Source organism: Peromyscus leucopus, chromosome 14 (assembly GCF_004664715.2).
Source record: "Peromyscus leucopus breed LL Stock chromosome 14, UCI_PerLeu_2.1, whole genome shotgun sequence".
NCBI lineage: Eukaryota > Metazoa > Chordata > Mammalia > Rodentia > Cricetidae > Peromyscus > Peromyscus leucopus.
Genome location: NC_051075.1, coordinates 69856243 through 69868310, shown reverse-complemented (window position 1 = coordinate 69868310; position 12068 = coordinate 69856243). Strand labels below are relative to the sequence as shown.

The following is a 12068-nucleotide window of genomic DNA, read 5'->3' as shown; positions in this document are numbered from 1 at the left end:
GAACAAGGAGCCAAGTACAGCATGGCTTCATAGGGCCACCAGCAAGTGGCCACCACAGGCTATACCTAGCTCCTTCACTCTAATGCCTTATTCTTTAGCTGCCAAAATGAAGCTCTTTGGGTCCCAAAGTAGCATACACCACACCCAACAAAGCAGTGGGTGCATTGATAGTTCCACTTAACATTCAAAGGATTCCCTGAAAAGCCATGGTCACCAGACCCCAGATGGTGCAGGTGGAATTAAGGTAGACACAGGGACAGTCACCATAGGAAGCCCCACTAAGGTAATTCCCGGCAGATCAATGGAAGAAGCCAGGTTGCCTAAAGCTTTGGTGGCAGGACTACTAGAAGCTTGGGGCCAAACCCTTATCCCACAAAGCAACAGAGGAGACAGGACTATCACCACTGTGGGTCTAGAAAGATCAAGTCGAAGAAGAGTCTGTACAAGGTTGAGGTTTGATGGTGAGTTTCAAACTCCCTTGGGGTGGGAATGCCTACTCTCTGGCTGGCCTGCCACTGCATTTTACTGTTTGTTTGTCTGCTTGCTTTGGTTTAAGGATTTAACCCTCAGCTGCCCCTATGCACTAAGCAAGTGGTCTACCACGGAGCTGCAGCCCCAGCCCTCACAGCTATATTCTGGAAGCATGTAACATATTTGTTTTCATACATTCACAGCCAAAGAGCAGATCATTCTGGGATAAATCGAGCCTCCAATCTGACAGTTGTGGATTTGGATTGTAGGTATATGCGCTGCTGGACCTCAGAGTTTTGAGTTGATAGTGGAATGAATTAACACTTTTAGGGTTGTCAAGATGGAATTAGTATATTACAGGTGTGAAATGGATGTAAAATTAGGGAGATAAGGTAGGATGCTGATAAATCAAATATCTATGTTCCCAAAAATACATGTTAGATCCTAGCCTTGATATGATAATTTTAGGAGATGGGGGTCTTTAGGAGGCACTGAGGTCCCAAGGACAGCATCCTCACAAATATGATCAGTGTCATTGTCATAGAAGCTCCAAAGAACCCATTTCTTCTTCCTTTGACAGAGGAGACAGTGCAAATATGGCCATCCGTGCACCAGGGAGTAAGTCTTCACCGGACAGTGAATCTGCTAGGACCCTGATCTTAGACTTCCTGGCCTCCAGAACTCTAAGAAACAAGTTTTTGTTGTCTTAAGCCTTCTTATGGTAGCCCAAGGGGACTAAAACAGAAGAAAAGACAGCGCCTTCCTGGATTCCAGGGACTTGGGAGGCTGAAAATGGAGAACTGACTTACCCAAGAGGTCAGCCTGGGCAATATAGTAAGACTCCATCTCAAACAACAAAACTACGCACACAGGACGAGTCTATGACTATGATGTATTAGTGAATATGAACAAAATACATTGTACAAAATTCTCAAATTAAAATATTATGTTTATTTTTAAATAAAAGTTTTCAAATAAAAACTCAATTATTATGCTACTTAAATAGACTAAAAACAATGTCATAAAATTTTCTTATTTCTCAAACAAACACAACATGAAAATAAACGGCAGAGTTCATATCTTAACACACCACTTCAACAGTGAGCTGCCTTTTAGGTCAGTTCCTCCAATTCAATTGGCAGTTACCCTGACCAACACAACCAAAGTAAACCCATCCACCACCACAAGGGCTCCCAGACACAAAAATAAAGGTGAACTAGTGTTCTTCAGCTACTCAACTTGAATACAACTTTCATGATAATATTAAGTGATTCGTCACTGTGAAACAACTGTTTTCTCTCATACAATTAGAGGAATACTAAAATGCTTCTAACCCATTAAATCATGTATCCCTTTTCATCAATTTGTCCTATGAAAAACCTGAAATTTGGTAAGAGATTTATGTTCAGAGATATTTCTATGGCACTAGCAAAGCAAATTTACCCAAATCATTGATATAGTTACCACTAGCAGTTAAGATAGTGCAGCAAATATATACCATACATATGCATGTATGCATGAGTCAAAACATGTAATATACAGTGTGTGTGTGTGTGTGTGTGTGTGTGTGTGTGTGTGTGTAAGACCAGATTTCACTCTACAGCCCAGACTAATCTAGAAATAATGATAATTTTCTTGCCTCTCTCTCTCTCTCCATATATATATATGGTTTTTTGAGACAGTGTTTCACTGTGTTGTGTAGCCCAGGCTATCCTGAATCTCACTCTGTAGACAAGGCTGGCCTCGAACTTACAGAGATCTACCTGCCTCTGCCTCCCAAGAGCTGAGATTAAAGGCATGTGTCACCACCACCACCCAGCTCTATATTTTTAATTAAACTTCTTCTATATGGTCATCGATTTTCAGGCATCTAAAACTTCATCCCCAAACATTCTAAAACATTCCCTAGCAAACCAGATCACTACTACTAGTTATAGATAAATTTATTTTAACTCCGAAGTCTGCCTTTAACACATCAATTGTCTCTTCTGCCAGAAGAAGCTCCCACATAAAAGATTCTATCTTATCTGTTAGATGTCACCTCCTGATAGTTTGGTAGCTGCTCCAGCTGCCAGGTTCCTGCTTACCTGGATTAGATGTGTACTGCATTGCAATCATTAGCATGGCGGATGCAGAGAGGTTCACATGGGCCGGGACGCTTTCTCTCCTGGAGGAACCCACTGAAAACAAAATTTTCTGATTAGATACAAATTAATTTCTAGAAATGAGCACATACTTGCTACCATACATAGAACCATGAAAGAGCTTCACGAGAAAGTTCCAACTGAGCTGGGAGGACTATTGACTTTTCTTTCCTCCATCTTAAGATGGTGCCTCATGTACCCCAGGCTAGCCTTAAACTTTCTATATAGTCAAGATGACCTTTAATTCCTGAGCGTCCTGCCTCCACCTCTCAGAGCTGGGGTACAGGCATGCACCTCTACACCCAGTTTACGGAATGCTGGTGATCAAACCCAGGGCTTTGTGCTTGTGAGGGAAGCACTCTACAAACTCGGCCACTTCCCCATCCCCAAAACCAATAGAAATTCACAGAAATAAAACCACAGAACTGTTCCTTGCATACAAACGCTGCCATTGTGTGCCACTGTAAAAAACATCTAGAGCACAGCCACATGGAGGAGGCACAAAACCAGAATATAATGGCTTTGTCAGAGCTGAACTTAGGTGTGATCTCTATTCCCAAGATGTTCATATCTATAAAGGAAAGGAAGGAAGCAGAACCTTCTGTGGGTCCAAATATAAAGGGCACATAAACATGTTAGCGGTTAACCTCACAAGAAACTAGAAGATTTCTAAACCCAACTAGGACATATTAACATTTGGAGGTAGGCAAATAAGATTCATATAATGTGTAACTTCTTGTTTAGTTATACATACAAATATTAAGTCACATATCATGAAAATTATCGCATTGGTTTTTAAACAGTTTTCAGTGACTCCACAGCTGGATTCCAACTTTCCATAGAACCCCATCAGTGTCTCCATTACCACAGGAAATCACTTGCATTTTCCATTCTACCCTCACGTTGATCTGATTGTTTAGAACAAAGCGCTCTTTTGAATCTGTGAATAACTGAATCACGTTTCTCCTATGTCAACAAATGTCCAATTGCAATGCAAGCAGGCGCCTTCAACATTCACCTAATGACTGTATAATCATGATATCCACTTGCACACTGATTTAAACGCATCTTTAAGTGGTGTGTTCATGATGACTGACATCAAACTGTATATAAAAATTGTGTCTATTTAATGGAAAATACTAGGTAGCTCCATAAGTATTCAAAACTACCTCTGATGAAAGTTATTTGGGATAACATGTTTTCAGCCGAAGGGTATTTTTATCCCAGCAATAAGTGAGAGAGGACCCCCACAAAAGAAAGAATTTTTATTAAGATTAAAATACAAAATGAATTCCTTTTGCCACTGAGATAATGGAAGAAGTAGAAGAAACCTCTTATAAACACACTTATATACCAAGCTGTCCAACAGGAAAAAAAAAAAAAAAAAAAAAAAAACAGCATACAGAAGGTAAAGACTCACCAAGTCAACACTGTTTTGTACACACTAAAGACCACTGATATAGACAATCGAAAGCAGATAACCTCAGACGCTGCTTTATTTTATATTAAGTGTGTGTGTGTGTGTGTGTGTGTGTGTGTGTGTGTGTGTGTAGTGTATGGGGAGCACGTTTCATTTACATCTAAAAAGAACAAGCCAGTGTAACAAGGCTCTCAGTAAACAAACACTGAAGCACTAGGAAGGAGTTGCCATGCAGCAAAGACAGGAAGTTTAACAGGATTCTATTTTGTTTCCACATCAAGAACTTCTGATGCTATAAAGGGCAGTGGTCTTTGCAACAGATTGAGAGGCACAAACCAACAAAACAGGTCCCTAACTGAGCTCCGCTAGCCTGAGTCTGCGTTTATTAATCACCCATGGCTGTGTATGGAATTCACAGGCCAGGCGGTGTGCAGGGACATGGTCTGTCTGGCTCTACACTATAAACAAATGCTGATCAGTAGACGAGGTTGATCCAGAGAGCAGTACACTGCCCTGAGGGGGTGAGGACTAATCAAATGGGATAAACTGAGGAAGAAAGAATTTGAATCACATGCTGAAGAACAAGACCCATTGCTTGCCATCTTCAGCCTTTCCAAATTCAGCTTTTTAGGGTCCACACCTGGAGATCCTAGCTCAGACAGTGTGGAAAACTGGAAACCCTCTGTTAAATTAATAAGCACATCGCTGGCTCTCGGGCAAATCAGCCTTGGATATGCCTTTGAGAAATACTATTAGAGAGATAAGAGGTAAGCAAGGGGATGCCTAGTCCAGTCCCCAGGGCTGGGAAGATGGGAAGAGTGAGCACATATATAATATTCCTGTGCCCTTTGTTGAAGAAGAAAAGAAAGGAATGCTTACTCCAACATACTCAACATCAGGTCTCTCTCTCTCTCTCTCTCTCTCTCTCTCTCTCTCTCTCTCTCTCTCTCTCCTCTCTTCTCTTGCCCCCCCCTTGCCACATGTATATTCTTTTGGTGACAAGTATTTTCACCTTTATTTAAATTCAACTCAAACTTTTTAATAATAAGCATTTTTCAACAATGAAAACGGTCAGAGAGGCTGAGAGCCACTGTGCCCAGAGGCCTTTAAAAATGGGAGAGATGCCCAACTGTCTCAGATGATTTAAGTGAAGTCTGTTTGGAGATCTGCCCAGATGGCTCAGTGACCTTTGGATGTCCCTGTTACCTCTGCAAATCTATGCTGTCCCTCAAGTATGGCCATCCATAAAGCCAAAGAGTTCCCCTAGGACACAAGCCCCAGGAAATTGGCTCCAGTACTTATATAAACAGACGGTATCTTGCCATTTCAAAGCCTTCTACAAGACCGAATAAAATCACCATGGCTGTAATTTAATAAGCATGCACAAGCACACATCATTTACTGAATCTTGTTTAAAAGGCATGATGTAAACAGATACGCAGCTCAATCCCGTGAGAGCACAAAAAAACAAAAGCACATACAATTAAAGGGAAGAGACTATTGTGCTCAGGAAATATAATTAAAAGTTTCCAGGCCTTCCCCTTACTCCCCCAATAGCATCAGAACAAAACTTACCACCATGCCTTCCTCCCATGAACAGTACCAACCCCTTAACATGCGCCTGCATGTGACAATTCCTAACGTGCTAGATGTGCAGTTCTTAACATGATTCTTACCTTTCAGAGTAAGCAGAAGCCATTTTATAAGTGAGAGATGAACTAGCTGCAGGAAGGCACCAGCCTAATTACTGGGACAGTGACTGTCCAAGACAAGTACACACTCACAGCTAATGCACCAATCACTTGGCTACCGCTCCTTTTTCCATAGAACTGCACCAGGAATTATTCCGGGCCCTTGGTTACAGCAGTAAGGAAGATCATTGCCAGAGCTGGGTTATGCAGTGTGGTGCCCATTAGCTGTGGGTGGCTGTGTATATTAGTTAAGATTAAATAAAATTTAAAATTACATTCCTCAGCCTCACTAGACACATCATACGTGCTTAGTAACCCTGTGTGGTAGTGACTACAGTATGAGGCGGCGGCATAGAATTTTATTTCTGTTTCCATCATCAGAGAAATTTCCATGGACAGTGTTGTTCTACGGAAAAGGGCAGGCATTGGCCATTGGAGAAGCATGAATTTGGGCAAAGGAAAAAAGACAAGATGGAAGGTTCTGTGTTATATTAGAAGGGAAGGCAGCTCAAAATGTGTGGTCCTTAGAGTGTCCAGGAGACTGGCTCAGGGGTAAAAGCGCTGGCTGCAATAGGCCTGGCCAGCCAAACTCCATCCCCAGAACCCACATGAGAAGCTGGATGCCATGGCCGGCATCTGAAGCCCTGGCACTCTGAGATAGGAGGCAGAGACTAGAGAACCCACCAGAAATCTTGGGCCACCTAGCCTGGAGTACACAGAGCTACAGCAGAAACACCAAAGGAGATCCTGCCTCAACACGGTACAGAAAACTGACTCCCAAATGTTGGCCTCTGTATCGCTCTCTGTTTCTCTCTCTCTGCCTTCTCTGTCTCTTTATCTGTGTGTCTCTCTGTGTCTGTCTCTTTCTCTGTGTGTCTCTGTCTCTCTCCTGCATACACACACACACACACACACACACACACACACACACACACACACATTTCTTTAAAAGATATGGTACTTGAACTGAGACCTAAAGGAAACACATTATGAGACCATTTAGACAATGGAAACTGTATAAGCACAAAAACTGTATAAGCACAAAAGCCTTTGTAATATCGCAGAAAGGCTGATGCAGACATGCAGAGTAGTCCCATGAAGAAGCAGTGATGACAGTAGTGAGGCTGGCCACAGCCAGAGCACAGAGAATCATGTGAGCCAAGTAAGGTCACTGAATTTGATCGTTAAGAGTGACAAAAAGCTAGGTAGTTTGGAATAGGAACATAATCTAATCCACGTTTGGAAGGCAGCTCTGGGTTTGGGGAAAAGAACAGGCAGTAGGAAGCCTAACCAAGGAAGTAGAGAGACCAGACCTGAAGCTATTGGTCTGATCCAAATGACCACCATAAGGCATAGTCTAAGATAAGATAGGTTGAAATAAACCCCATTGCTGTGGAAATGTCTTTCTGTACCCTGGGGATATGTGTTGCTCACATTGGCTAATAAATAAAGTTGCATTGGCCTATGGCAGGGCAGGATGGAGCCAGGTGGGAAAATCCAAGAGAGAAAGGAAGAGAAGAAAGGCAGAGGGAGGGGAACGCCAGCCCACCATCCAAGGAGCAACACATAATGGGACACAGGTAGAGCCAAGGAACACATAGATGCATGGCAATACATAGATGAGTAGAAATGGGTTGAGTTAAGTCATAAGAGCTGGCTAGCAAGAAGCTTGAGCCATAGGCCATCCAATTCGTAATTAATATTAAGCCTCTGAGTGATTATTTTATAAGCAGCTGTGGGACCTCGGGTGAGAGAAATTCGTCTGGACCACGGGGCCAAGGAGGGGCCAGAGAAACTTCTGGCTACACCCTATTAGCCTTATAGCTTTCTAAATGATAAAGATAAGGAAGTCAGCTAGGGTGAAGAAACTCCTAGTACATGTGATAGAGCCACTTCCTACAGTTGGTCAGATAGCGTTATCTGGCTAGAGAAGTGGCCTCTCCTCTTGCAGGCTTTGGGCTTGTACGGGCAGAGATGGCTGTGCTCCATTAGGGAAGGTTTCTGTTAGATAGAGTCATGCCTCCAGAAGGCATCAGCTAAACTAAAAGACAATACCAGGATCACATGACTCTAAAGTCTATGCAGCATTAAAATCCTTGCTGGTTTGGTTAATGAAGCAAGATGGCCAACTTCACAAGTACTACAAGTGCAAAACCTGTTGTGGTTTTATGTGAACTGTCACATAAGTGACAGATTAAGCCAGGGAAGGTCCGGCTCTCCTGGATGGCCCTTTGCCTCAGCAGTGTGTTTAAGAGGAAAATCTTCAGAACAACATGAACAATCTTAGTAGAGAAGTGTCAGGATTCATTGCAATGTGATTTAATTAATATGTCTATGATTTGCCTGTGTATTTGATCCATCATGTATTTGCACATCATAGAATGTTCAAATTCCAGTCCCATATGGCCTTCATCTCACAGTCTTCACAACAAAGACGGGATGTAGAAAGAGCATGTTATAATTAATGACAATCTTATATCTAAGAAAATAATAGTTGAATGAGGGAGAGAGAATTGTGAAAAGCCAAAGGACTATAGTTCTGCCCCCCAATGAATCCTGGTACCAAACATTATTCACAGTTCAATAATAAAGCTCTTACAGCAACACCAACCTTGTGAATACAATCATTAGCAAATAAGTGGACTATGTATGATAATAGTTATCCAAATATCATCAAGGGCTTGTCTTTTATTATTTTTTTCTGTGTAAGTTTAGGCTTCATAAGACCATAGAACTATACCACGTGTTCCATGTGGTAGCCAAAACAAAACAATAAAAACCAAAGCCTAGAACCAGATATTCAGTGAAGTCGTACAGTTGTTTTTAAGTCAACACTAAGATTTGCATGAGCCTTGCTTTTTCCTAATGGTCAGTGACTGAGAAAATCTAAGGTAGTGAAGACACTAGATTAGATAGAACAGTCCAGGAGGCTACAACTCTTCAGCATTGCTTCTTTCTTCAAAATATGACAGCCCACATTAATGGATGCTTATTTAAATTATATCAAACTATCATCTTCCAAAGATCCATATTTCAATTTGGACAACAAATCACAAATCCTTCATTGGGAAAAGAAGGGTTTCCATGGTGATGTGCAAATGATTTATTTTTTTCAGTTCTTAGTAACTCTTTTAATATACTTTCATAAACAACATAGATTCCACATATATGGAACAAAGAGAGCTATATTTTATTCATGGAAGGAGTTACTATGAAAAACATGTCAAGGGTAATTTTTATAATAAATTGATAAGTTATTTAAAAGTAAAAGCATAAACAATTAGTGTGGTAACAAAGATGGCATAAACAGTATTATGCTACGCATCCAGTGCTTGGTTTGAAGAATTGGATCCACTTCAAAACTCAAGACTGCATCATCTAAGTAATACAGACAATATGATCAGCACTTATATAATCAGCAATTATATAATCATTAGTGACACTCATTTAAAAACTGAAAAAAAAAATCCATGCTTTACATTGACTATAAGAATACCACACCAAAAAGAGATTTTTTTAACATCTTCCTGTCAATTTTGTTTTGTGTTGTGTTTTGTTGTTTGCATCAAGGTCTCACTGGCCTTGGACTTGTAGTGATCCTCCTGCTTCAGCCTCCCAAGTGCTAGCATTACAAACCTGCACCTTCAATGCCCCTGTAGGTCCTTCTGGCAAAGACTATCAAGCATTTAGATAATGCAACATCTTTTATTCTAACATCTTTGTGCTGAAATAAAAACATTCTGGACCCAGTTAAATGTCCCTGTCCTGTTTCAGTTTGAAGCTCTAGATACTGTAACCAAAAATAGAAACAGTGTGGATAAAATAATAAAGACCCACATCCTCACCCCAGTCCATTTTAGCACAAATCTGAAAGTCTATCCCTTCTGTCTTTAGGTCTATGTAAAAGAAACAACTCAATAATCTAACAGCCAGAATACAGACTCCCACTACAACTCATTTCAAAGATGACAAAGTTCAGCTACTATTGAACTACCAGGAGGATGCTGAGAAGCCAAGTCCAAACTAAAAGATTAAAACCAGAGTGCCCGAATAAACATATGAGCCAGGTCTACCAATGGGGTAGACAAAGGTATGTGCCAATTATATAAAATAACATTGATACTATACAACCTAGCATTATTAAGCCAGAAATAATCAGGGAGACCCAACTTGTTTTCTGAACACCCCACCTCCTTTAAAGCTGAAAAAAAAATAACATTATGTCTCAGAGACATGAAGTGACTTGTTGATACCTTCAAGTGAATATCGAGTCATTCCACTAATAAACACTGAAATTCATACAAATTTTTTTTAGATTTGCATCACTCATTTTTAGTACTCAGTTGCTTCAGATATTTGTGTAAAGCAAGGATTTTAACATGACAAGGTTTATGTCTGTGAATCTCTATTTCTAACTAAGGAAGAATTAGTCACCAGCTCTGAAAACAAACAAACAAACAAACACATGAGCTGACAGTACCTGATCAATCTTCAGTGTAGTGAGAAGCTCACTGCATTAATGTTTCCCAGCAAATTACTAACTTATTCCTAAGGACTAGGGACACAGTGAGCTAGATTATTGTCAGGAAGACACAGTCTCACCATTAGTCTTTTTTTCTAAAGATGCCTGTTCATTTGCTTAACAGTCAACATTATTTATTTAAAAATAAGATCACAAAATTCTAAGACTATATCCACAAGGGAGCACTGGTTCATGAGATTGCACAGGTGAGACAGAGTGAAATGAAATATTCTACAACTTGGAATGACATCATCAGTCTGCTCATTTTTCCCTGTTGCTAAATAATTAGGATATTTTAGCAAATATTTTATACTTAAATATTTGCTAAATGCTATTTTAGCAATGCTAAATATTTAGCAATACTAAATATTTTTTAATTATTAGCAAAGAGTCGGACTCTTTGCTAAAAAGACATGAAAATTACAGTTCTATACCTAAATTAAACTCAACTATAAGAAAAGCCACTATAGTCCAAAAGGTATACATGTTTGCCAGTTGTTGACACACACCTTTAATAAGGGCTTAAGTACATAACTTAATGTGGCTAGCACTGATATTAGGAGTTAGACATGACCAATAGAGCTATTTTTATTTTAAAAAAAAAATCAAGAGAAGGGAAGCAGGTAGGGCAGTGCACACCTATAATCCCACTATTCAAGAGGCTGAGGCAGGAGGGTAGCCGTAAGTGACATAATACAGGACCAACCAGGGTACGTAGGAAAACCTTATCTTGAGAGAGAGAGAGAGAGAGAGAGAGAGAGAGAGAGAGAGAGAGAGAGAGAGAGAGAGAGAGAGATGAGTAAGAGAGAGGTGAGTAAGACCTACCTACTGCACAGCGGGCTCTGGCTTGGCACTCTACCAGTGTCCAGGGCTAATTATGTCAGTCCTTGACACCTCAAGATACAGCCACAATGACCACTCGTGAGGCAGCTAAGGTTACTTTTCACAAAGGAGCTGTGATTGTTTGCGAGGAAGCTATGATTACTATTTGACAGATAAAAAGCAAAAATTTAAGGCACCTGCCTAAGTTTACACAGCCAGCCAGTGGCAGCGCTCAGATTTGCCTCTTGATCTGGTTGAATTCTAAAGCCATAATTTTTTCAGATTATTCCCTGAAAAACTTCTAAAGAACACTTTAGAGACTGTGATCACAGAAGCTGCAATTCAGCATTGTCTTCTCTTTGCTTTCATGTCTGAGAAGGCTGCAGAATTATGTGGATAAAAGTGGGAAAGAAGTCAGGTATGGTGACACACACCCATAATCCCAGCCCTTGGGAGTCCAAGACAGCAGATCAAGAATTCAAAGACATTCTTGACTACCTAACCAATCAAGTTCCAGGTCAACCTAGAGTGATGAGGCCCTGTCTCCAAAAATATTAATAAATAACAAAACAAGACTAGTCCCGGGCTTGCGATCATATCTTGCACAGGAGTCATGGGCATTGGCTTTTTTTCAAAGCATGTCATAAATTTTGACTCATTTTGGCATTAAAATATTGAGCAGGAAAGCTGATCCGGTCATCAGCATCGAATTAGATTTCAACCAAGTGAACTGAGCTACACAAAAACTCCACAGCCACCCGGGGCAGAGTCTACCTTTCCCCACTCTCAGCTACCCTCTCCCCCCCCCCAATGCCCTCACATGCAGAAGAGAGCAGTCTCCACACCAGGTGACACTCTGTCCACCTTCTTTTCTAATGTGGAAAAAGACGCTGTAATTTATAAGGCAGGAAACAGAATGCTTTGATATTCTATTTCTATTTCTATCATACTATCAAACATTCTATTTCCATCATACTCTTCCTACTCCATGGAGGCAA

General features: G+C 40.6%; 1 protein-coding gene across 1 annotated transcript in view; it reads right to left on the bottom strand.

Annotated features, from left to right (window-relative positions):
• The window catches only part of Unc79 (unc-79 homolog, NALCN channel complex subunit), a 206072-nt gene that overhangs the window by 180750 nt on the left and 13254 nt on the right, over positions 1–12068 (bottom strand). The window contains 1 exon segment of the mRNA XM_028888312.2: positions 2559–2651. Coding sequence (XP_028744145.1) covers positions 2559–2651 — 93 coding nt within the window.